This window comes from Durio zibethinus, chromosome 4, assembly GCF_047325235.1.
Source record: "Durio zibethinus cultivar Kanyao isolate XHJ-2024 chromosome 4, ASM4732523v1, whole genome shotgun sequence".
NCBI lineage: Eukaryota > Viridiplantae > Streptophyta > Magnoliopsida > Malvales > Malvaceae > Durio > Durio zibethinus.
This window is the reverse complement of record NC_143165.1, coordinates 4,879,844-4,906,028: the sequence shown is the minus strand read 5'-3', so window position 1 is coordinate 4,906,028 and position 26,185 is coordinate 4,879,844. Positions and strand designations below refer to the sequence as shown.

The following is a 26,185-nucleotide window of genomic DNA, read 5'->3' as shown; positions in this document are numbered from 1 at the left end:
CTTAATTGATCCATTTTATATATTATAAAAAATGATCATTTAAGGTGTTTTGTACAAAAATGCCTTAAATGATCAGTTATAAAAAAATGTTTCAATTAAGGCAGTATTGATCAATTAAGGTGTAAAAAAATTAAAAGAATTATTTAAGACATTTCATGACAAAAATACATTAAATAATTAGTTCTAAAAAAATAAAATGTCTCATTTAGGATGTTTATGGACATAAATACCTTAAATGAGATATTTTATTTTTTTTAATAAAATGATCATTTAAGGCATTTCAGTTAAATGATTTTTTTATTTTTTTACGATTTAATTGATTTTTTTTATTTATAAAATATCATCAATTAAAGCGAAAAAATGAAATAATTATTTAAGGTGTTTTTAGATAAAAATACCTTTAATAATTTAATTAATTTTTTACGACTTAATTGATTTTTTTAATTTATAAAATATCATCAATTAAGGCGTAGCAAAAATAAAAAGATCATCTAAGGTGTTTTTGAATGATCCATTTATTTTTTATGACTTAATTTATTATTTTTTATTTATAAAATATCATTAATTAAGGTGTAAAAAAAGATCATTTAAAATGTTTATGCCTAATGATCAATTAAAAAAAAGTTTCTCAATTAAAGTATTTGTATATAAAAATACCTTAAATGATTGATCCTTTTATAAAAAAGTAAAATGTCTTAATTAAGTAGTTAAAGATAAAAAATGCTTTAATTGATGAAATTTTATAAAAAAATCAATTAAAATATTTGTTTTCTTTTCTTTGTTATTTTAGGTATTTATTTTTAGTAAAATTAAATGAAAAGTTACCATTATATCTATCAAAGATATTATGATAATTTTATAAGAATTAATATATGTAAATTTTTTCAATCAAATAAGTGAATCTAAATATATTATGTCTTAAAAATAAAAAAAATTTTAAGTATCACAAATTCTCAAAAATTATATTTTCTCTCAAAATTTAAAATTTTACTAATCAAACATATTTTAATAATAATTTGATTTTCAAAAATATATTATTAAAAAAAAAGAAGGATTTTTTTGCCCAATTAAGGAAAAATTCAAAAATGAAAAAAGCTTAGGGATAAGAACAAAATAAGGGAAGAGAAAAACAATTTTATTTAAAAAAAGAAAAAAAGTTCTTGTCTACGCAAAGTCACATCATTACATAACTCTTCCATTAAAACCCTAAATTCCCAAATTTTCCCGAGAAAACCTTCCTTCATGAATCCCCTTAAATAAAAAAAAAATAAAAATCGGACGAACCAAACACTCGTTCCAAACATATGGACCCTCGTCGAACCGCTCGAACAGTCAGCGACCCGAAGGTCCGTCAAGTGGGGTTCTTCACACCACCACCCGACCACGCCATTTCGGATCCTCCACGTCACCACGACCCGATCCAATCTCCCTCACAGTCTTCCCCTCCGGTTAACGATCGATCTCCCTCCGATAGCTCACTTTCCCCTGTTATGATTCCTCCGCCACGTCACCATTCCGACGCTCTCCTCCGTACGGCTCTCCAAGCTACCTCCCCCACGAAGCCGTTCTCGCCTTCCACTCGAACTGTAATGATTCCCCCTGAAAACAAAGACTTGCGATCGCCTGGTCGAAAGGTCGTTTACGGGAAATCGCCATCCTCATTTTCGGGCGTCAAGGCGAGTAGTGTACCCGCGAGTGAGCTCACCACTGTGTCGGTGGTTAATTTGGCTCTAGGAATCTCTGGTAAGTGGTCACTTTGTGAAAATTTCAAAGATTTTGGCATTTTCATGAAGTTGATTCTCTGTATATTTGATTTTTTTTTCTTTGTGCAAAGTTTTAAGGAATTTGGAATGTTTAGGCGGGAGGGTGTAGTTGAACTGAGTGAACTCAATAGAGTAGACAGCTCAAGCTCGAGCTCAATTACAAAGTCAGGGTTTGAAACTGGAGTAGAGTTCGATCGAGTTTCGATTTTCAAATGTGAACTTGACTCGAGAATAAACCAAGCTGCTTGACTTGACCCAGTTAAGCTAAACTATGCTCAATTTCATTAAATAATGTAAAACATATTTTAATACAAATTATATGAAAAATATATAAAGGAAAAAAAAAAAACTAGAATGTTTCATCAGGTCTAAAGAGGCTCGAATGAAGTATGATTATACTCAAACTTGGCTCGATGGATTACTTGAGCTTGACTTACAGCTATAAACTGAATTCAATTATTTTCTGTAACGAGTTAAAGTAGCTTGTGAGTTGGGTTGGCTCAGTTACATATTTATGGAAAAATAGCTTTATTAGAAATATGAATAAGTGATTAACAGTTTAGCCTCTCTCTTGGTTTGCTGATATTTACATTACATTATTTTATCTCTTTTTTGTGGGTTTTTTATTTTCTTTCCTTCTTGGGATGAGTTTATTTGGATGAATATTAACCGAAAGCTAGTGACTAGCAATAACTTATAATCCTTGGAGGGAAAAGGATCTCTTAATATGAAGAATGAAAGACAGTTCCTTTCATGTGTGGTCAAAAGAAATTGAAACTCTTTTAATTTGTTTATGGTTAATGGTTGGATGTATTTAGAGTCTTTTTTTCGTCATTCTAAAGAATTCTGAATATGAAGTGTTTACAAGTTGAAGGGAAAATTTTGACTGCGGAAGAGGCTGGTGGAGCATCAGTTGAAGTACAGAATGATCGACGTGCTAGTTCAAAGCCATTGAAAGAGAAAACTTCTAAAGCTGAAAGACGTGCCCTGCAGGAGGCTCAACGAGCTGCCAAAGCTGCTGCAAAAGGTACATGTTGCTACTTGGCTTTTTTTTCCCCCTTTTTTTATGCCCAAGAGCTTTGTTTAAATGACTTCTTGCTCCCAAACCATGCTTGCATTTTAATTGCATACAGCTTTTCCTATTTGTACATCTAAAACTCAGTTTATTCTCTAAACAGGACTCAAAACCTAAATGAGTATGCTGTTGACTTATAGTTATTTGTTTTGTCTTGTGTAATTCACCTTTTAAAAAAAATCCTTTAATAACTCATAATGTGTTCCTTTTGATCACAACGTGTTATTAGCTGAAGGAAGTAAGGCATCAAGCTCTGCATCTAAGGTTGTGACCTCAGAAAATACAAAACCAATTAAAGCCACAAAACCCTCTTCACAAAAGAATGATGGTTCTCAAGTTGCAGCTTCTGATAAGAAGGGAGGTGATCGTGCACCTGAGAAAGATAGAAAGAAAGATGCTCCTCATCCACGAATGCAATATGATGATACAAGCCGGGTGGAGAAAGCCAAAAAGCGTGCTGTTGTAAAACAAACTGAAGCTAGGAATAGAGTGGAACTGTTCAGGCATTTGCCTCAATATGAACATGGAACTCAGCTTCCTGATTTAGAGACAAAGTTTTTTGAGCTTGATCCAATGCATCCTGCTCTCTACAAGGTATTCCTACAAACTTGACTTGGTGCTCTTATGGAAAAACAGTTCACTTGCACACACGCATTTATACATGCTTAAACCATATAAATGCACATAGATGTATGCATATATGTATACACTGTCAGTGGAGTATTTTTTAACTCCATAAGCAGATTCAAATTGTTGATAATGTCCATTTAGGATATATTTAAACAATAATTAATAATTAAATGGACCCCTGGAAATTGTATAAAACTACGTGGAATTAAAAGCCTCCTCTACTGGTGTATAGAAAAAATAGTCCTTAATTATAGAGTGGTGTCTTACTCTTATCTCCTAGTAACATGTTCTTGGCAAATCATGCTTTATTGATTTTTACTTCGGCCGCACCCATGAATCTCTGTGTTATTTATTAGTACATTAGCTATGTTTGATCATTGTGTAAAAGAGATCAAAGTCTTGGTGAATTTTCATTTCAATAGGGCTTTCCTTGGTTTGTCAGGTTGGATTGCAGTATTTGTCTGGAGATATATACGGTGGGAATGCTCGTTGTATTGCGATGCTTCAAGCGTTCAAAGAGGCTATCAAGGATTACTCAACTCCACCAGAAAAAACTCTAATTAGAGATTTAACTGCAAGGATTAGTAGTTATGTTTCTTTCTTGATTGAATGCAGGCCACTGTCAATTAGCATGGGTAATGCAATCAAGTTTTTAAAGAGTCGAATTGCAAAATTACCATTGGCTCTGTCAGAATCAGAAGCAAAAACTACACTTATGTTGGATATTGATCGTTTCATAAATGAAAAGATCATCCTTGCAGACAAGGTGATAGTTGAACATGCTGTTACAAAGATTAGTGATGGGGACGTTCTTCTCACATATGGGGCATCCTCTGCAGTTGAGATGATATTATTGCATGCCCATGAGCTTGGCAAAGAATTCCGTGTTGTAGTGGTTGACTCTCATCCAAAGCTTGAAGGACAGCTCTTGCTACGTAGATTGGTGAGGAAGGGCCTTAGCTGTACATACACTCATGTAAACGCAGTTTCTTATATCATGCATGAAGTTACTCGAGTTTTTCTGGGTGCTTCATCAGTTTTGTCTAATGGAACAGTTTACTCAAGAGTTGGGACTGCTTGTGTTGCTATGGTTGCTCATGCATTCCGTGTACCTGTATTAGTGTGTTGTGAAGCATATAAATTTCATGAAAGGGTTCAGCTTGATTCAATATGTTCTAACGAGCTTGGTAGGCATTTCTGGGAATAGATTTTGGAGTTAACTTTTGCTAGGTCTTGTTTCCTTTTTTTGGTCACTTAAATGGAAGTGGCTTAGGTGTCTGTTCCATCTGTTTCAGGTAATCCAGATGCCATTTCTAAAGTTCATGGTAGAGAGGAAATCAACTACTTAGATGGTTTGGTCAATTGTGAAAATCTGCAGCTTCTGAATTTAATGTAAGTATATATAATTTGCTGATGTAAAACTAAGTATATCTTCTAAGGACTGACAATTCCAAACTTTTCATTGACAGTTACGATGCAACACCTTCAGATTATGTCTCCATGGTAATCACAGATTATGGCATGGTAAGTTATTTTTTGATAATGCTTCTTCTTTTAGTTGTTAAAAGTAGACCTAGCAATTCATGTATCTATGTATATTTATTTCATGTCAAATACATGTATAATTTGAAAATTGCCTTGTAACAATTCATGTTAACATGTTAAACACAAAACACATTTTATGTTTTTTGCCAAACCCATATATGGTTTTTGCTAAAATTTTAAACCGTACCATATCGCTTTTATGTTTTTTTCATATCATGTCATCATGTCATATGTAAAATTATCAGGCCTAGTTAAAAGTAACATATGTTATGATTAAGACTTAGTTGAGGAAATTTTAGGAAAGCTTTGTTGGGGTATCCTTGGTAGAAACATTGAATATGCTTTTAAGCCAGGGCAATTTTCTTTCCCAGCCATGCTACTTGTCTTACCTATTTATGTTGCAACAAGTTGTAACTCGATTAGCTGCTCTTCTTGATTTAGGTGCCACCCACAAGCGTGCCTGTCATTGTGAGAGAATATAGAAGAGAACACCTGTGGTCCTAGTCCTCGAAGGCTCGTAAATGTATCACCGAGGCTTCTCAACAATTTTGCTCATGTTATAGACCATCATTCTGGTCAATCTCCACGGAACAATAAGGCGAGAAAATTTTTATCACATGTTTTCTTTTGTTAAATTTCTTTTCTTCCTCGTGGAATAAGGCCATAGGCTCACATTGTTTCCAGTGTTATTTTGGTTTTTTTTAACCTGACTCAGTGAAGAGTGCGATCTTTTCGCCTCTCCGGGCAGAAGTGTGATGCAATCTCATTTGTTGTAGCAAGTTTTGTTTTGGTTTTTCGCTCTTGAGGTTCAAGGATGATTATTGTAGCAGATTTGACAATTTTCTTGCAAGAGTTGGATTTTCTAGCAGATTTCCTGGATGATACCATTTTTTTTTATCAGCTACCCAATACGTGGGAGATCTTTTCCCAAATCCATACGTGTTTTTGTAAGTCGTACTGTAAATGGTTTGTCTGGAAATATACTACCCATATTTTTCCTCCACAGCATACATTTCGTTTCATTGCACGGCACCCCGCTTCTATTTGTCTAGATGTAATCCAAGCGGGTTAAGTGCTCGAAGAGTATATATCGAAACAAATGTGATTACCTCGATAGGATATTCCTTCCTTCTTTTATTTATGGGCATTCAAAAATTGGAGGGCAAGGGGAGAACATTTTGCTTTGCTTAGCGGATGAGTGTAGCTTTTTGCCTACTGGAGCCAAAATTGTTTAATCCAAGTAAAACTTGTTTCTCTAAGCTAGTTGATTCATTCTTGCTTGTTCAAATATAATAGCATCGTTGGGATGAGCCATCTCTTTTTCCTGTTGCAAGAATTTGAGATATAGGTTTTGTTCGGATGCCTGGCGGAAAAACTTCAGCATATCGTTTTATGATTAAATTTTTAGATCAAATATGTGATAGAAAAACTTTCAGTTCGTTATAATTATATTAAATTATAAAAATAATAATAATAAAAAGAATATAATAACAATAAATTAAAATTTTCGTATCTAATCATAATTTTTAGAAAATTTATAATCATTTTTAACGTAATTTTAAATTTTGAAATCGTTATATAATAATTTTGTTATTAATATTTTAAATATATACAATTAAATTTTCATTTAATCATTAATTTTTTATTTGATAGAGTAAATAAATTTTCGAGATATTTATTGTTGAAAATCATTTTTATTATATAACAATAATAATTGATAGAATCAATGTAAGTTTTAACATCAATGAAAAATTCGTTGTCGGACGATGCAGTAATTTTTAAAAAATAAGGACACAGGTGATAATTTATAATATTTTTTATATATATTATAATCATTAATTAAAAATATAAGATAGATGTTGAGTTAATTTTTTAAAAATATTTTTTTTTGTGAAAAAATACTGATAATAAATGCAATAATAAAAAAGTATAATGTCAAAAGAAAAGTATAACATAAAAATCATTAAGAACCACATAACTTCACAAAACGAACCAAAATGCCCTCAAAATAAATAGTTGATAATTTAAACTATATGATATGATATAATATTATATGAAAACGACAAAAATATATATATATACAAAGTAAAATGGTTAAAATTTTAATAAAAATTATATATATTTTATAAAAATAAAAAATATATTTAATGTCTTTCATGTAAGATATAAATTATGACATAAAACTTTAATATAAAACACAATGTAAATACATGAAATATTGATATTTTATACGAGCGTAGAATGTAAAAGTCGTTGATGCCCTTATAATTGTGGAACTTCAAACCAGCCCACAGACCATTAATACCCGAGATAAAAGTAAGACACTCTATCGATGGAATTATAATTTTTTTTTTTCAATTTTTGAGAATGTTCATGAACACTCTTAAGTGGATCTGCATATGCTGTAAGATGAACCAATTTTTTGAAGCATTTTGTTCCAGGAACAGTCTTTTATGCCAGCATGGCTGCATTGATCATGCCAAACGAGAGTTATAAAAAGCAGTATGGTAAAGATAACATTAAGGACACAAGGCCTTACAAATATTAAAAAAAAAATTTCACATCTAAATTTTCCTCTTGCAGAATTAAGTGTACTTAAAAGAGTAAGTGTTTAATGGCCTAGGCCACAAGACATAAGGACAACTTTTTTTTTCATTTTGTTTTGGGTTTGTAAGAGCCTAGGCCACAAGACATAAGGACAACTTTTTTTTTCATTTTGTTTTGGGTTTGTAAGAGCATTTGCAGTATTAAACATTATTAAAAATTTATATAATTAAATAAAAAATTATTAAATGATAATTTAATCGTATACATTGAAAAAGATGTGTTTAAAAGTATTAATAATAAATTTATTGTATAAATGTTTTCAAAATATGATACCGTGTCATGATAATTGTAAAATTTTTAACAATCATAATTAAATACGAAAGTTTTAATTTAATTCTAAGGATATAAAAAACCCTTAAATTATAATTAAAAAACCATCAAAACCTTTAATTTTTTATAGCAACCAATCAACCCTTTCAACATTTATTTATGAAATTATAATTTTATAATTATAACATCATTCCTTCTGAAGATCATTATTTAGATGATGCTTCCTTAATACATTCCTCAATTTTCTCAAACAAAATCATATGATGAAAAATTAATATTTAATAAAGTGTCAATAGGAAAAAAAAAAATCAACTAGACATAGTCTTAATTCTCTCAAGTAAAAAAAAAAAAATATTTTGGATGATTAAACGAACCGATTTTTTGCCTAAAAATCTTTTCACTGAAAACATATCATCTATAATCATTGCATTATTTGTTAAAAAATTTAAAATTCAAGTTTCATATTAAAAATTTTTTAAATTAAAAATCAACATTAAACATTTCACGAGACATTAACCCAGAATGGTGCAATGACTAGATAATATGCTCCCCAAATTGTCCTAAAATCATCGTTAATGAGAAACCATGAAAACAAAATTGAAATTCACATAATACAGAACTGTGATTACTTGCCAAAATAACTGTTAACCATAGAAAAGCTTCTATGTCTTCTGGGGTCCCCTTTTTTTTTATAGCTCAATAGTAAGAATCCTAAAGCATAAACTTTTATAAGAGTATAATGAAAGGCTATTAGAAGGATCTACAATTTGGTCTACACATCCATGCATTTCTGGAAATACTTTGATCTACTAATTGTACTAAATTCCAGCTGCTAACTACGTAGTACGATTTGCCATGCCATATCCCCTACCCCTCCCACCATAACCATAGCCTCGTCCATGGTAAGAACCACGTGCTCTGCCACCATGAAAAGGTCCACGGCCGCCTCTACCACCACGATGCCGTGGGATATCACCAAAGGTCTATATAGACATTGTAAAGAGAATTTTATCAAGAATACGAGATCATGCATATTGAAAAACACACATTATCAACAAATACTACGCCAGAGATTTATGTAAACTCCATTACAAGCTTATAAGTCATAACCAGATCAGTTTTTAACTGTCGTTACTTCTTTGGTCGAAGTCCAAGCTCCAATTCCTCCTATTCCCCATTGAACTTGTCATTTACAGGGTGTTAAACGAGACATTGATGCTCACAAGCTAAACGAACTTGACTCAAAAATCAAATTAAGCTCAGTTTTTGTCGAGCCGAAGTCGAGCTTGAATACCCCGAATTATCAAGTGAGACAAGTTTGAGCATCTTAATATCCAGCTTGAGTGACTAGTGTGCCTAATCAAGTTTTTCTATTTTAATATATATTTTTATTATTTTAATTCTTAACTTATTATTTTACCCTTAATATACCTATTGGTTATTATTGAGCTTGAGCACAAATAATTGAACTTCAAGCCAAGTGTGGGAATCGAGCTAATGTTGTACTTAGTAAATGACACTAATTTGAGCAAGCTTGAGTGCTCGATTTCTAGCTCAAGTCAAACTTAAGCTAAAAAAATGAAACTCAATCAAGCTAGCAAGTTTTGAGCCTCGAGTTTGGATCAAGCTCATGCTTCTCATTGTATCATCACGACCCAGCTCAATTACACCTCTAACGCAAACAAGCCCAGCCCCCAATGCAATGGAATATATTACCTCTGTATCTCTTCTCATTTGCTCTGAAAATCTAGTTCTCCCACGCGACCCACCACCAAGAGAATCACAGGACAAGGAATCAAAAAAATCATCCTTAACATATACACGCTGCAAAAGAATAAAAATAAGTAACAAAAAAAATTTAGAAACCAAATTATAGAAACTTGTTTGGCACCAACATGCACATGGGGTGGAGTGCTCATACCTTAACCTCCCCTTTCAGGGACCCAACACTATCTTCATTTTGTAAATCATCGACATCTTCCTGAGCTCGGCTACTTTTGCCGAGATGACCCCAAACTTCATCCTTGTTAAATTTCTCATTCATCGCTGTGAAATCAAATTCTTCAGTAAATCTGGTTGCTGAACGTGAAATCTGCAGTACCAAATGTTGACATTACAACCATGCTAAGCCATTGGACTATAAAGGTTACGGACCTTGTGAGTTCATCATGGTTGGCAAAGCAATGACCAACAGAATAAAGTTCTTACAGGGTCAAATTTATAAAACAATTTTTCATAAATACAAAAAGACTTCCAAGGAGGATTTGGCAGGTAATATCATTGCCTTCAAGGAGAAAGTAAGTTAAAATTGTTAAACTTTTGAATTGGTTCTTTTATGTAATCTTGGAGACTACCATAAGAAAATAAAGATTTTATGAATCTTAAAGCTTAAAATACTTGAAGTTCCCAATATCATGATCAGTCAATTCTCATGATTATACTGCAATAAGAATACACTATGCAAAAAATCTAGTTTGAACTGTTTGTTTTACCTCAACCTTTAGAGTGAAATAATCAAACTACACTGACTGAAATGATACCATACAATCTGGAGAACAACATAAATGCCTGTATGGAGGCTCACACACACTAGAAGGGAACAAAGAGATAAAAGTTTCAGATCAGCATATGCTCTTGTGCATCACTTCCATATGATCAAGACCATTCAAGCACATCATCGCAGATTCTTTTGGTGAATCTAATGTAGAAATTTATTTGTCAAATCATGGTTTCATTGCAATCAATCTATTATAATTTTCAAAATGACCCAAATAAGTTTAATTGTTGAACAAGAGGCAAATTTTGAATTATGAAATTCGAAAGGTATAAATAAGGGTTTTATCAAGTAAATAGTCTTCTACATAGATGGAAAATCAGTTTTTTATTATCCCAAAACTTCAGACTATTCGATTAGCTTCCCTAACATAGGGTGGTACTCAAATTAAAACATGTTTTAAGGCATAGAGTGATATTGCAAAAGCTTTCCAAAACTTCCATTTAATGTATTCTTCATTATAGACACTAACATGGCTACTTCCTGCTCAAAAGATTAGCATTGCCACCAAATGCATCGTGAATGACAACCTGGCAATGCAAAGAAACAGATAACGTACCCCATTTCCTCTTCCTCTTTCACGTCCTCCTCTGTAACTATGATAGGCGTGCATTGGAGCTCCATGTAGCTAGGAGGGGGTGAAGAACCAACATAAAATGCACCAGAAATGGGAAACTAGCATGTTAGCGTATATGTAACTTTTTCAAGCCAACATAATGATATGCATACGTGAAAATTATGCATCCTAACTATTGGGAAGGATAAAGCAATTAATAGCCAATGGTCAAACCAGCCACAACTAAAGAAACCTGGTAATATAATCCCTGATATGTCAAAAGGAAACAAAAGATAAATTGAATGGACAAGTCAGAATGCGTCATAGATAAGAAATTGCTTGAGAGAAAACATTTCTCAATTCAATGAGTTAAAAAATTGATTAGGCACTTAGCCACCTTGTTTTGGAGAGGTCAGTAGATTGAAATTCTTTTCAAGAAGTTAGCAACATCAGCTCAGTGGCATCAAGTCACTATAGTAGTTGAATTTCAGAGTCAAAAACTGGGGTTCCTTCAACTAAAAAGGGGACCAAAAGGAGCTGAACTCTACAAATTATGGCATGTGGTAACTCCAAATTGGAAATTCTTACATCCCTAGGTTGAGGAGAAATTGTGGTCAAAGTCTAAACACTAAATTTTAAGTTAAGGAGAAATTGTCCTTTTCATCTGTAGGGCAAAATCATGTTGGAATACTTGTATCCCAAAGCCAGTAGCACAACCATTTAATATCTATGATCTCCAGAAACAAGTCACATCTGATGCTTCAGAAATGGACCAAGAGAGTCAAAAACAGGGAGCAACTCAACAGAGCCTAAAAACCGAGAGAGAGAGAGAGAGAGAGAGAAGGATGGGGGAACACAAAGGAAAAGAAGACTGTTCCACGTTCATCCCTGACCCTCTCAAAAGGAAAACTAAATGTCACAGGATCAAAGTACCTCAGATTTTAAGCCCTTTCACTTTGCAGAATGGAAGTAAGATAATGGTAGCAATACCTTCTGGTCAGAGGGTGAAGGTGAAGGCAATATCGGTTCATGTCCTTCTGTTTTTGGTGGTTGTCGTGGTGCTTGTTCTAACAATGGTGGTGATGCTTGTGCTGAAACTGGTGGTGGCACTTGTGCTAACAGAGGTGGTGGTGCTTTTGCTAACAGAGGTGCTAGTGCTGGTGCTGACGTCAATTCTGGAGATGACACATGAACAACCTCCACGTCCTTCTGAGCTGTTTGTGAAGACATAGAAAAAGATGCTGTGACCAATCCAGGTTGTAAAAGCTGGCCTGGGGTTACCAAAGAAGGAAGCATTCCATCATTCAAAACTGAACTTGTTGTCCCTATGGTGGAGGAAGCAGAATCAGGCATGCCTTTGAATGGCATTGTGGGATCAGGGACTGTCTTAGGCTTGTCAGAAAAAGACAACATGACAGCACTTTTATCTAAAGCAGTACTTGATGGGGATACCAATGGCAAGCTACTAGTTGGAGCTGCAGTAGAAAGAGTTAAAGAAGAAGCCCTATCTGGATTCAAACTAGTTGATGAGTCTGAAACTACTGTAGAAGAATGTGATGGAAGAAAAGAAGAGTATAAATTCATGGCGCCTGTACCAAAGGGTGGCAGCAACTGACTGTTTTCAGAAAACTGAGAAGCTGGCAAGTTAGAAGCTGCAGTAGGTAATGACACATTCATGGCTAGATATTGCATAGATTGCTGCATGGAAGGTGGCATTGACAAGCCAGGTGGGGGTCGGAGTAAAGGTTGTTGCTGTGGAGGAAGACCATTTGTTGACCCATAGTAACCTTGCCAGTAAATAGGCATGGAAAGCCCACCATTTGTGGTTGGAGCAGTCAATGAACCCCATGGCCCTAAACTTGCACCAGGTTGATATAATGGAAGACTGCCTTGAAATGTTGGCCTCACCAGTCCTACAGACGGAGTTTGGGAACCTGGATCTTGTATAGATCCAGTACTAGAAGGCAAGCTTGTGGATGCAATTGCTGACTGGGGATAGTGAGACTGCACAAGAAAGGAATAGTACAAATGAAAGCAAAGTTGACTAATACGCATGTATCTATATTGATGCTTGAAAAATAATAAAATTTGATTCCAATAACCCCAAAATGCCAATTTGTAATGCTATTTGAAACTGAAAACAGCAGTAAAAAATATACTCAGAGTTAGCCTCCAATTATTTTGATTATGCAGATCTACATATCTTAACAATAGAAAGACACATTTAAGCACAGTCATGAACAAGGAGGGGAAGGAAGGAGTATATAGAGGGAAATCAAGGAGAAGAGGGAAGAAACAGAAGAAATTGGAGAAATTAGAAAATTAGGGAGAGAAAACCAGAGAGAAACAACTGAAAGAGCGAAATCTCATAACAATTTTCCAAATTCTCGCTAAGTCATTATTTGAAAACTACTAGAAACAGAAATAAGATTGATTCTTACAAGCTAAACTCTAAACTCTAAACCAAATTCAAACGCCTAGAATTCCTAAATACTGGAAATTAAAATAGAACCACAAATGTAAAAATAAATAAATAAATACAGTATTTTGACTCTTTTTTTCACTAGGAAGTACAATATTAGCGATGACACTCCAGTTCTAGAAATATTTTAAATATCATTCCATATAAACTTGATAATATTACTGGTTTAAAAAAGCTATTTATTAGCAGTACAATATAGCAATAAATAATAACCATTTTCTTTCCTCTACCTGTATAATGGCAGGATCATTGTGTATAGGTGCTGAGGTCTGAACTGGTGGAGAAGATTTAACTTGCAAGTCCTGTAAAACAAATGCAGAACAAGAAAAAAAAATACATTTAAGGCGCTTATATAGATAATAGGTTTATATAAAATTCGAGATGAAACAAGAAATTTTCTATCTTCACTAAAAAGTAGATGGAACCAAATTGTATTCTAGCAAATGCGGCATCTAAATTACAATGCTTTAGTGCATGTAAATATTTTTTTTTTTCTCAACTCTTGTGCAGATAAATCTAAAATGTCAGATTTAGTAGCATGAAATCTTCACTCTGGCCTAGTAACATAATCACAACTTTCAATAACACCATGAGATTAAGCAGCATAGATTAATCTTTTACTTGTAAGGTCACTCATAAATAGTCATCTATAAGTCGAGCATTAACAAAATGGTGCACCCAAACCTAAGCCTGCTGACCAGACTGAGCTCCAGGTACGTATCAGGGGCAATCCTAAGACACTTTGGCACTAATATACAACATTAAGTCCAAATTCCATGATAAACAATAACACCATGAGGTTAAGCAGCAAAGATTAGTATTACTTATGAGGTAACTCATTACAGTCATCTATAAGTCAAGCATTAATAAAATGCTGCACCAACACCTTACCAGATAAGAGATAATATTGAATCTCATAAAGATTGTTCAAGGAAAATAGTTTTGTTGAATGAATTTAAAACACCAAGAAATTTTGAAACTTGGAAAGTATTTCAGCATAAACCAAAACAAACTTCTAACAGACTTTACAAGCAATAATAGGAGGGTGATCAAGCGACAAAACAACTTTTGCTTTTTCTAGCCTCTTTTGGCGCAAGTCTAGATAGCAAATGAACAACTTATGGCACCATAAGTGAAGCAAAAGAAGATACTTTCAACGAAAGAAATACCCTTGATACTCTACAGCAATTCAGCATTTCTTCAAAAACAGCCTTCTTGGACCAAAATTCAAATTCAGAGTCCAATTCTTTATCCATGATCAATTGCCAAATGCGAAACTTCATAATTAAAAGGTAGATAATTACACTATTAATGTGCATTAGTTCCTGTGGGAAAACACATGGTTCCAGCTGTATTGTTTAATAAATTCGTTATTTTAGGAAATCTGTAAATATTTTTATTTCTAATTTAGTTTCCTATTTTATCTCTCAAAAGCAGATGCATATAATCCTTAGAGCTTGTAACATTCATGTTTTTTCTTCAATACGATACTCTGATTTTCTACAGTTCCAATAATATTTGGAATACCTTTATGTCACTTCCACGGAAGAGTATGTACTCATAAATTTTATCACTTGCTGGAACTTGTGGACCATCTTTTTTTCGCCCTTCTGTTCCAAATGACCTTACTGCAATGTTAAAGAAAGAAAAGTTATTTAGAAGAACATCTTAAAACCCAAAATGACAAGAATAGTCACTAAAACATAGACTAGGCCTTTCTTAACCACAAGCACAAGAATAACATTGGAAGCTGCAAGATCCTCGCCACAATTGTCAAATTTTATATTATTTCTTTTGTAGCAATCCATGTAAACACTAATACTTGACCCTTTCAATCATCAATACTAATACTTAAACCTTCAATTTATTACTCACTTTTTTATTAAATTTCCAACAACTTCAGGGTGCTCCAAACTAGCATTAACTACTTTTACAAAACATTTTAGTCCTTAACAAATAACAACTCGAAATCCCTGATTATTGCCAAAATTGTGCTGTGCCAACTTAATTGCCGCTGTATAGTTGTTTAGAGAGCTGTAAAATGTAAAATCTTATGTGTTTTACAGGTGTTGGATTAAAAATACAGGAAACTGTGTGATATGTATTAATTTTAGCAGGCAGCCAACACTGAATTATTATTTAAATTTCACAGGTCCTATAAATTGAGATATACACCAGATGTTTGAAAGTAAATCAGAAAACAAATACTCAGCTCTTTTGTCCTATGTTTCAGCCTTATAACATTCCTTTTTTTTTTTTTTTGGTTCTCTAGATTATCCACATTTTTAACTTTATCTTCTTTTTTGGTACAAAGAAGATTGCAACCTGGAGATAAGATAAGCGGCTGTAGATGGAGGGACTTAACCCAAACCTACTTAATTCCACTTCTTCTTAAGGGTGATTGCATTAACCAACTAAGCTAAACTCCAGATTCATTTAATTGTTTCTACAATGCTGGCCTCCTGGGTATTTAATCTAATGACTAGCTCAACTAATACCAGTTGCTTAAACAGTCAGCATCGGGATTTAAATTGCGGTCACAGACATGATTTGGATTGCATCACGGTCATCACGATCGTGAATTTTTATTTTTCATAAGTTACTATAAATTTTAGTAATTATAATTATAATAATAAAAACTCGTACTTAATGATTTTTAAAGTAATTTATGACATTTTAATTTTTTATTTATAGATTAAAATAAAATTTTCACATTTTGTAGCTATAATTCAGAATCAAATTGCAAACTATAAATGCTTTTCATTATTATACCCATGAAGTTCATGGACATAAATGTCATAAATACATATGATGGAAAAAGAATCTTATATGAAGTTAATTAAGAATATAATAATTTAATTAGAAAAATAGTGAAGAAAATTTTAGTTATTTTTATAACATATGTTTATTGGGGGAAGATGATTAAAACTAACTCTTTGACCATGGATAAATATACTTTACCATTAGATCAAATTTTCAAGTGCAACATTTTAAATAACTAATTAAATCAAAGTAATATAATAGTAGCAAAACTAATCTTTATTAACTAATAAAAATATAAAATTAACAATAACATTAGTAATATTGAAATTATATAAAAAAACTACTAATTACTTTTAAATGATGGTACATAAAAATAATTCACTAATTAATAGCTCACATTCCCCTTAAATTTTCAGCAAAATCATCAAAGAATTTTCTAAAATATCCAATGTCCAATTTCTCACCAAATCATTTGCTTTTCTCTCTCCAAATTTTCACCTAAATAGGAAAAAGCAAAATACAATTTACTTTTAAGTCACACGTGAGTCCTGACCCTTCTAAATTCTGACCTAAATTTTAACTTAGAAAAAAGGAAAAAAAAAAAAAAACTGTGATTGGTTCGGCTGAGCCCAAAGCCACCAAACCTTTCCCACATCCATACATTCTTCAAAATTCATGACTAAACCTCTTTGTATCTCCCTCTCTCTCTAACTGTCTCTTTCTCTAAAAATCCATAGCATCTCCCATGCTTCCTCTATCTCCTAACCTCTTCTAAGTTCCAGTCACACTATCTTTGCCTTCTTCCTCAACTCAAGCCACCAGCCACGCTAATAGTGAACCCAAGGTCCCTCATCTTCCTATCTTGGCAGTTAAAGGATGTTTTGCTTCTTCTCGACTCTCAAGGTCTGAGTTGGTCATTGATTAACTTCAACAACATGTTCTTTGATTTTGATTAAGGTTTATATTTGCTGATTGAGTAGTAGACTTAAGGGTTTTTCTTGTTTCGAATGTGCTTTTTCATATGAAATTCTGTGACTGCTAAAAAAAAGGAATGGGTTTCCAAATTACATTTTGGACTGAAAATGGTGATTACATATAGCCACTATTGTCCGCTACAGTATTATTTTATGAGCGTGAATCCCGTTCACACCCCAATTTCAGCATGTAGCAGCGGCGGAGGCTACTGAAACCGCGAAATGGCGGCTACAATGCCGCTACATGACCGCTATTTGAAACCTGAGTCAACATTCATCTCACTTACAAACCTTTATTATACCCAATGACCCAACAAAGAACTTAAAGAAGAAAAAGTAGAAAAAGTGAAACTTTTGACAGCAACACAAAATCAGCCTCACATTAACCAGTCAACATAAACCATTTCACCTCAACAACGAAAACCCACAAAGTAAAATCCACTAAAGAGCTCAAATATCAAAACCAAAACCCAAAAAAAAAAAAAAAAAAACAGAAAAGAAAGGAGTTTTGTTTGTTTCCTTACCATTTCTCAAACCGATGCTGGATTCTTCAGTGTTGATGTTAAAGAGAACACCTTCATATCTGATTTCAGACTTAGACGTCAAGCTTATCAAGCTGCCTATGTATGAATCAGGAGACCCAGAAGGTGAAGATCTGGAGCTCTCAGTTGAGGCCATACCCTTTTAGTTTCTTGCAACAAAGCTGGCTTCTTTCTTTGTTTTTCTTTTTCCCTATTTTTTTCTGTTTAAAGCGAAAGTAAAATCATAAAGTAATATTGAAAGAGAGAATGGTGAGTGACGTGTTCAGTATTAAGCGTGAAAGCAATCAAGAAAACAAAAACAAACGAATAAAAAAAAAAAAAAACCCTAAAACACTAATAGTTGAGTCTAAGTGTGGATGAGTCCAAGATCAGATCAACAAATCATTTGAACCCAAACACCCAATACCCACACAATAACATCTTCTTTGGCTCAAATTGATCGAATAAAACGGAGTTGAAAAAACTAGGGTTTTCTTTTATCTTAAAAAAATCAGTAAGTCTATCTGACAAAAAAAGAGCTTTCTCTAATCTGTGCTCGAAGATGAGATAAATATGGACCTACCTTGAGTATATAGAGATGACTTTTCCCAAGAAAATGCGAAATGAAAATTTTTGTTATTTTCTTCTCTTTCTTTTCTTTATATATAAATATATATATATATATATATATATATTTTAAGTTCAAAGATCGCTTTAGCCTTTTAGCCTTTTAATGCTTGAGAGTAAATCACTTAAAAATTTTATCACCGTAATTTATAATTTTTTAATTATAATAAAAAATTATATTAACGTTCATTGTATCACTTATAAATGTAAATTTTATATAAAATTTTAATGAATAAAAAAATTAAATGAAAATTAAGTTATTTCCATTAAAATTATATCATATAATTACATTATCAAAAAAAATTAATCATTTATTGGACGTTACATGTGATAATTAAATAATAAATTTTAATTTTAATAAATAAATAAATTATTTAATAATACATAATTTATTTATTTTAATAATATAATTATATGATATAATTATATGACATGATTTAATAATTTTATTTTGTAATCGATTAATTATCATTATAAGTAATATGTTCCTAAAACTTCACCAAAAAAGAAAAATTATTGTTCTGTGTTTATCGTTTATCCTAAATTACAAACAAGACTATTACCTATCTCAAGCTTATGCTTAGCTTGGTGGATAATGTGGCCTAGAGGTCTACTCAAGTTGAGTTAATACAATAAAAGATTCAAGTTTAAATTTAATTCGAAATTTATTATTTAAAATTTAGCTTGAATTTATTTGAATTTTAATTTTTAAATTTAAATTTAACTTGAGATAAAAATTAAATTATTTAAATTTGTTCTATTAAACTTGTTTATAAAATAAAAAATCAGTTTGATTCTCATATTTAACTATTCGAATTTAAACTCAATTTGATATTTAAAAAAAAAAATAATTTTCTAATTGAAATATAAAATATATATTAAAATATAAAAATTCAATTAGATTCATGAACTACTCAAATTAAACATTAAAATACTCAAATTCGGCTTACTCGATAAACCGAGTTATTCGTGCTAAATTTGAATTTTGGTTAAGCTAAATTCAAATAACTTATGAGTACATGTGTATTATTTACGCTACTTGAATGGCCTCTGAGACTCACTCAATCAATATGCTAACATTCCAAGCTCAAAAACATTTCTAAAGAATATGATAAAATGAATTAAAAATGAATTAGACAATCACAATAAAGAATTTAAAAGAATAGATAATTTTTTTAATTTTATATAATATGAAATTATATTTTGTTAATTACATTACAATATTGATCGGAGTAGTACTTTTTGCATTCCAAGTTTTTTCTCTTCACACTTTACTACTGTTAACACCCAATTTTTTACTTAATACACCACAAACTTTACTAAAAAACGCAAACACCCATATTCTTCAATTGAAAACCCTAAACTCTTGAAGGATTAAGTCTCAAATCAAGCTCTAATCACCCATTTGATATTAGATAACTTAGAATCAGAAGTAAATCATTTGGTTTTTCTTTTTATTTTTTCGTTTGATTTTGTGTTTAGTTTCAAAAGATTTAAGATTTTAAGTTTTAGGGTGTGATTCAAACATTCCCTAAATGAATTCTTGAAAATTGTTGAAAATCTCTGAAAATGGATATCTAGAATCATTTAAAAACTTTCGAAAATTTATTTTCGAAATCTTTTAAAAACTTTTGGACATCTATTTTCAAAAACCTTCAAAAAATTTTAGAAGTATATTTCTTAAATTTCTCAATAGTTTTCGGACATTCATTTATATATTTCTTTAAAAACTTTCGAAAATAAATTTTTGGTATACAATAACTTGATACTGTAAGGATCATTGACCCTAACAATATTATCAGTAAACTAGCAAATCTAACAATAAAAACCTTTAATCTTTTAACTACCAGGCATTGTCCATTAAATAACGTTTGCAACATTTTTCCAATTCTAACAAATGTGTATCTAGGAGGAATTGCTAAGTGTTAAGAGGCACTTGTACAAGTTAGCTATTACATTATGTGCGATAGAGAGTGACTGTCTCACTGCACATAGTGCAGTAGCCACTTATATGAATGCCTTTTTACAATTACCAATTCCTCTCATATGTATATTGGTTAGAATTGAAAAATATTACAATATTATTGAACAGATAATATGGCCGAACGAGTCAAGGTTTCTATTGTTGGATTTAAATAGCCCATACCTAGCAGAAATTATTAGAAATCTGTTTGGAGATCACAGCAAGGGACATTCGATATTCTCGTACAAGACATTGATCAAGAGATTGTAATAAAGAAACTGAAGTAAAAAATTTACTTTCAGAAATGGGTTTTTGGATAATTGTAATGTTTTCCAATATAATGAATAAGATTTCAAAAGTGAATTTCTGATACATTAAAGAAGTTTTTGAAAATGAATTTTTGGTAACTTACTAACAATGAGTTTAAAGGACAACAAGATAATTAACTAATGATATTTAAATAATTTTTTTAAAAATTAAATTTTTGAGAGGTATTCAAAATTTTTTGGGGTACAAATAACACCACTCTATTGATAGATGATAACGACTTTATTTCCAATTTTAGACTTATCAAAATTCAAAATTTCCATATAAATTGCTTGATTTTACTTCATTTGGACAAAATTGATTTTTTTCACAAACAAAAATCTAAATAAGGTATGTTAGTTTTTTTCCTCCAAATTAATTTGATAATAAGCTTTTACTATGATTCAATGATAAGGTTGGCCCTAGGGGTATAATCGAGCTGAGTCGAACCGATACAGTGAGAAGCTCGAGCTCGAGTTTCAGCTTGACTCTCAACTCAAGGCTCGATACTTGGCTCAAATTCGATCGAGTTTCATTTTCTTAGCTCGAGCTCGATTTGTAATTGAAATTGAGCTACTTGAACTCGCTCAATTAAGCTCGATTAATATGTTAAAATAAGCTCGATTCTTATATTTAATACGAGTTTGATTATTTGTGCTTGAGCTCAAACTCGAATTCAAGATATTTTATTAATTAAAAAAATTAAAAAAATTTAAATATAAAAGTTTGGTTAGGCTCACGAGCTACTCGAGTCGGGTATAAGAATATTCGAACTAGGCTCGATCAATAAGTCGAGCTATTCGAGCTCGACTTGATAATAATCGAATCGAATTCGAGTTTTATTCGAATCGAACCCGAGTAGCTTGCGAGTACTAATGTATTATTTATATCCCTAATTGGCCCGATTGATATTTGAAAACTTAAACACAAATTTGGTTTATTTATTTATATTTATTATTAAAGTTAAAAAGAATTATATTAAATTTCAATATTTTTTAGAAATGTTATAATTAAAATTAAATAAATATATTATTTATTAATATAATAATATTCTCAATCCTTAATGAACTTAGATCTTAAAATTCATTTCAAGGTTTAGTTAAAGATAGATTGAGCTAGTAGACCTGATAGATAATTCAGTTTGTAAGACTTATAAATAAAGGTAATAATGATTTGGATTGGATTGTATTTGATCTGATTTGATTTTTTTTGGATAACGCATAAAATTATAAATTCTTAAAATTCTATCTAAATCTAAATCAAATTTTTATATGATTCGATTCACATTTTGCTAGTCGGATCAATTTATCATTTTTAAATTTTTTGTTTTTATATATTATTTTAATATATTTTTTAACATATTTAAATAGATTTAGAAATATAATAATTATTTTATTTTATAAAAATTTAAAATACATAAAAGCTAATAAAAATACATAATTTATTTTAATTCAATTTTTTGTTTCACTTTTTGATCCAAAATCTAGTCCAAATCTAAAATACACATTTAATATTCAAACTTAATCCAAATCAAATAAGAAAAAATTTTGATTTTAACCAAATCAAATACTATAATTTCAAATCAATTTTCAGTTATCTCATTTTTTTTTTCTCACCTTTACCTCTAATTGTTATCCATGCAAAAAGATTCTAATTTTATAAAAAAAAATAAATTACATGAATTAAATAAATCTAAATTCCATATGTTTGAAATAAATAGTTGTATTATAAAATAAATGTGAAGTTTTTAAGTATGTATAGATCAAGTTGGGTTAATCTAGGCTTAGTTAGCGTTTAAAAAACCCTCCCCAAGGCTTTTGCTTCGGTTCGATCGATCAAATCCAAGAGGTTGAAACAGAAAATGTTTGAAAATTATATTAAAATCTTAATAATTTTAAACATATTTTAAAAATAAATTTAAATAAATTTTTTATTGATTAAAAAATATTCCAGATTGAGCTCAACCTTGAAAAATTTTTTAAGATTCGACTAATGGATATATCTATTTTTAAGCAATACAAGCAAATTTTAAATAATTAACGCATAATTAATAATTATGCGTCAAGTTAATTAAACATACATCAATTATCTAAACTTATTACATTAAAAACTCCATTAACTATGATAATTTTCCTTCAAAATCATTTCAATAAAAACTCAATTATTTATTAGAAAAATATTTCATACACTAATATTAAGTTTTTAAAACTCTAAAAATAGATTTAGAAAATTACCATATGTCTATTAAGACATATTTAAAGAACTTAATCAATTAGTATAATTATTAAATAGACATAAAACAATTATATAAATTAACTTGTGGAATTCAAAACTCCACCAATGATTTATAAAGTTTTGTTACCAATTGCAACACAAACTTTGCATCAAATAATTTTCAAATATTATTATCATACTTTACTTCGCTCTTAAATTAATTTTATTTCTTTATATCTTTATAAAAAAAAAATTATTCCTCTATTCGAAGTGCTTATGAAATACTAGTTAGAACCCCTCAATAATGTCTAAATTATCAATTTACTCAAATATGATGAATCAAATTTACTACTCATTTTCAAAATAATGTAATTTTAACATTATTTTTAATTTAATTAAAATGATCAAAATTTTACGGTAAAGAAATATCCATAAGGAAGCAAAATAATATTTTATAGAATATTCTATGAATTGTTTTGTTTTTATTTTTTATTAATTTTGAATCTAATTAAAAGTACAATGTTAAAATTACACTATTTTCAAAAGAAATGATAAATTTAATTCAACATCATATGACCTAAATAGAGGGATAAATTTAAATTTATCTTTTAGTAAATTTTTTTTTTGGAGAAAACAAATATAACATTTTATTTACAATTTTTTTTATTAAAATCATATAATTGTCCGATCATAACAAAAAATTATATAAAAGTCCATTATTTATAAGTATAGATTCTATGTAATATTTTTTAAAAAATCTTATATAATTCTAAATTATAATTAGTTAAGTAATTGTATTATACTAATCGTAGGTGACATCTGTTTTCGAGGTTTTGGAGATGGAGATTAGGTTTCTATGTAGCTATGTTGGCTCCTAGAGGTAGATATTCTCTAAGATGATGTTTAGTACGAGAGAATTTACAAAAATTTCTTTGAAATTTTGAAAGTGAATATTTAATTCACACATTTGTTCAAGATAATTCGATTATGAAGAAAAATATTATATTTTTAATAGTACTCAAAATTTTAAAATAAAAAATTCATATCTCGTTATGATATTCTAAAATTTTGAAAAAAAATTATCTTATTTATAAATTTAACCTGAATAAAAAATAATAAAATAATCATTATTTTTTAAAAAATCATGTTTGAAATAAAACTTAATTATAAGTTTTTGTACAAAAAAAATATTTTTTATATTGTAATTAAGGTATTTAGCATAAAAGAAACCTAAAGAACTAATGAGAAAAAGGCTAGTGGGAGGCAAAGAATGGTTGAAAGCCCTTTAGCTTTGTTTGGTTCAGTTGGAGTTTTTATAAGTGTCGCTGGAGTAAAACTGTTATAAAAGTGATTTAAAAAGAAGTTAAAATAGTTTTTCACAAACTTAATACAGAAGTGATATAGAATGTTAAAAAGAACTATTTGTTAATAATTTTGTATATTTGTAATAAATAAAAAAATAGTTAAATTTAATCATAAATTTTAGGTGAAAAACGTATAAAATAAATATGTATTTTTGTTAATTATAATAAATAGAAAATAAACAAAATAAAAAATAATATGAAATAATATAATTCTCCTTATAATTTTGACAGTGAGAATGTAAAACAAATTCATTAAATTTTATCATTAAAATTAGCACTTTTTAAAAAAATTTTAATTTATAACTTCGTTTAAAACCTCAAATATGCTTCCCATGCAAGTTAAAATTTTAAAAATTTTGAAAACCAAACATCTGACTTCTGCATTTACAATAAATAAGCTGTTCCATAAGCTAGACTAAACACCCACCAAGCGTAGACGGGGCTCTTTGGTTGTAGACTACTAGTTATGTGTCAATAGTTGGAGTAAGGGTATCTATTTATAAGTAAATGGGTGTGAAAATAAGGTTTTGAGATGTTCTTTCGAAATTCATAATTCATAATTATGAAATAAATTAAAAAACTTTTATTTTGTTCATGCGCTACCAAAATTAAAGTTATCACTTATGGATTTTTATTGATAAAAATTTTTAATTAATAATTATTTACGAAATATCGATAGATTGTAATAAAAAAAATTGATATTTATCAATAAAATATTGACGGAATTTATTTAATTGGTAATCTGTAGGTGAAAATTTGATGCTTGTTGTCGCGTATTTTATCGACAAAATTTTTTATCGATAATCTACAAATAATTTACCGTTGAAAAATTTCTATTGATAAAATAATTTACAAAAAAAAAAAAAAATTACACAATTTTGTAATGGATGCATATTGTTTCTCAAGTTTAAAAGTCAAGCGTGGAAGTTTTAGTGCATTTTGCACGTTATGCATATTTGTTACAAAACATTTCTTGGGGTTCATTTGACGTGGAACCAAAGTATGGCAATAAGTTCATTGCTCGAGGAGACGACATGAAGGTTCATGTCTTTGATTTTCATATTGGAAAAGAGGTTGGTGGGTGCCTTTTGAAATTGTGAGATGAACATTAATATCTACGAAGACTATTTGTTTGGGACTTAAATATTAGCTAATGCCGAAATTGAATTTTTGTATTTTTATTTAATAGAATTCATAAATAATTTTATAAAATATTTTACATTTTTTTTATAAATAAATGGGGTATTTTGTTTATTTATTTTTTCTATTTATGTAAATTTAGTATTCGTGTAATTATTTTAAAAATAAATTAAAAAACTAAAATAAAATGAAAATTTTTTTAAATAAAATGTATTAAATATAAATAAAAAATAAATATTACTGACAGATTACCAACGGATTTTACCATTGATAATTACCGATAAAATTTACTAATGAAAATTTCATCAATAATTAAGAATATATTTTGTTTATTACTGACTAAATAGCATTGTTGACTTAATTAGTTCTAATAGAATTTTTCTATCTCTACTATTATTATTGACGAAAAAATGATTTTTATTAATGAAAATTTTCATCGATAAAGGCCATTTTTTTGATAATGATGTTTTCACAAAACTAATTTTTGAAATTTTTGATAATAAAATTTTTAAAAAGTTACAAATAGCAATTTTTGTAAAAATTTCTAAGTGATGGGTTTTTCTAAATTTTGAAAAAATATTAAGGAATTTAGTAAATTTTCCAATATCAAAGGATAGAAATTTATATAAAAAAATATGTTTTTAAAATTTAATAATTTCAAATATAGAACTTCTTTAAGAAAAATAATAATTTTCTTTAATATTCTTGAGATAAAAAATATTCTTAAAATTGTTATCGACAAATTGAAATAATTTAAAAATTTTCCAATATATAAATTACTAAAACAAATTTTCAATGTACAAATTATTCTAAAATGCTTTATTAAAGCTA

The 26,185-nt window shown here is 29.9% G+C and overlaps 2 protein-coding genes across 11 annotated transcripts; one reads left to right on the top strand and one right to left on the bottom strand.

The window, feature by feature from the left end:
* Positions 1-1,226: 1,226 nt before the first annotated feature.
* Positions 1,227-6,016, top strand: LOC111287212 (translation initiation factor eIF2B subunit delta-like). 4 transcript variants are annotated; one of them, XR_016341389.1, is made up of 8 exons: positions 1,227-1,743; positions 2,638-2,790; positions 3,068-3,432; positions 3,911-4,444; positions 4,524-4,655; positions 4,764-4,860; positions 4,938-4,992; positions 5,455-5,881. XR_016341389.1 is itself a non-coding variant. In XM_022877567.2 (7 exons), exons 1-7 carry the CDS (start codon positions 1,305-1,307, stop codon positions 5,515-5,517), a joined length of 1,917 nt encoding a protein of 638 aa, XP_022733302.1. In that variant the 5' UTR covers positions 1,227-1,304; the 3' UTR covers positions 5,518-6,016. The 4 variants fall into 4 exon arrangements, 2 of the variants coding, with proteins under 2 accessions (XP_022733302.1, XP_022733301.1); XR_016341388.1 differs by having other exon boundaries at positions 2,632-2,790; XM_022877567.2 differs by having other exon boundaries at positions 3,911-4,655; positions 5,455-6,016.
* A 2,477-nt stretch (positions 6,017-8,493) lies between these two features.
* Positions 8,494-18,452, bottom strand: LOC111287094 (protein decapping 5-like). Of its 7 annotated transcripts, XM_022877320.2 has the most exons (9): positions 18,324-18,452; positions 17,744-17,961; positions 15,010-15,110; positions 13,713-13,784; positions 11,991-13,004; positions 11,004-11,072; positions 9,812-9,982; positions 9,607-9,714; positions 8,494-8,873 (listed from the first exon to the last, which is right to left on the bottom strand). In XM_022877320.2, the coding sequence occupies exons 2-9, from the start codon at positions 17,895-17,897 to the stop codon at positions 8,727-8,729; spliced, it is 1,836 nt and encodes a 611-aa protein (XP_022733055.2). In that variant the 5' UTR covers positions 17,898-17,961; positions 18,324-18,452; the 3' UTR covers positions 8,494-8,726. The 7 variants fall into 7 exon arrangements, with proteins under 7 accessions (XP_022733055.2, XP_089615286.1, XP_022733053.2 ...); XM_089759160.1 differs by lacking the exon at positions 11,004-11,072; XM_022877318.2 differs by lacking the exon at positions 8,494-8,873 and having other exon boundaries at positions 8,939-9,714.
* Between the last annotated feature and the right edge of the window lie 7,733 nt (positions 18,453-26,185).

Coding starts and splice junctions, on each gene's coding strand:
- LOC111287212 (XM_022877566.2), top strand. CDS start 1,305: ATGGACCCTCGTCGAACCGCTCGAACAGTCAGCGACCCGAAGGTCCGT. Junction 1,744..2,631: donor TTTGGCTCTAGGAATCTCTG/GTAAGTGGTCAC, acceptor AGTGTTTACAAG/TTGAAGGGAAAATTTTGACT. Junction 4,861..4,937: donor CTGCAGCTTCTGAATTTAAT/GTAAGTATATAT, acceptor TTTCATTGACAG/TTACGATGCAACACCTTCAG.
- LOC111287094 (XM_022877318.2), bottom strand. CDS start 17,897: ATGGCCTCAACTGAGAGCTCCAGATCTTCACCTTCTGGGTCTCCTGAT. Junction 13,785..15,009: donor TCCGTGGAAGTGACATAAAG/GTATTCCAAATA, acceptor TTTGTTTTACAG/GACTTGCAAGTTAAATCTTC. Junction 9,983..11,003: donor AAAGAGGAAGAGGAAATGGG/GTACGTTATCTG, acceptor TTGGTACTGCAG/ATTTCACGTTCAGCAACCAG.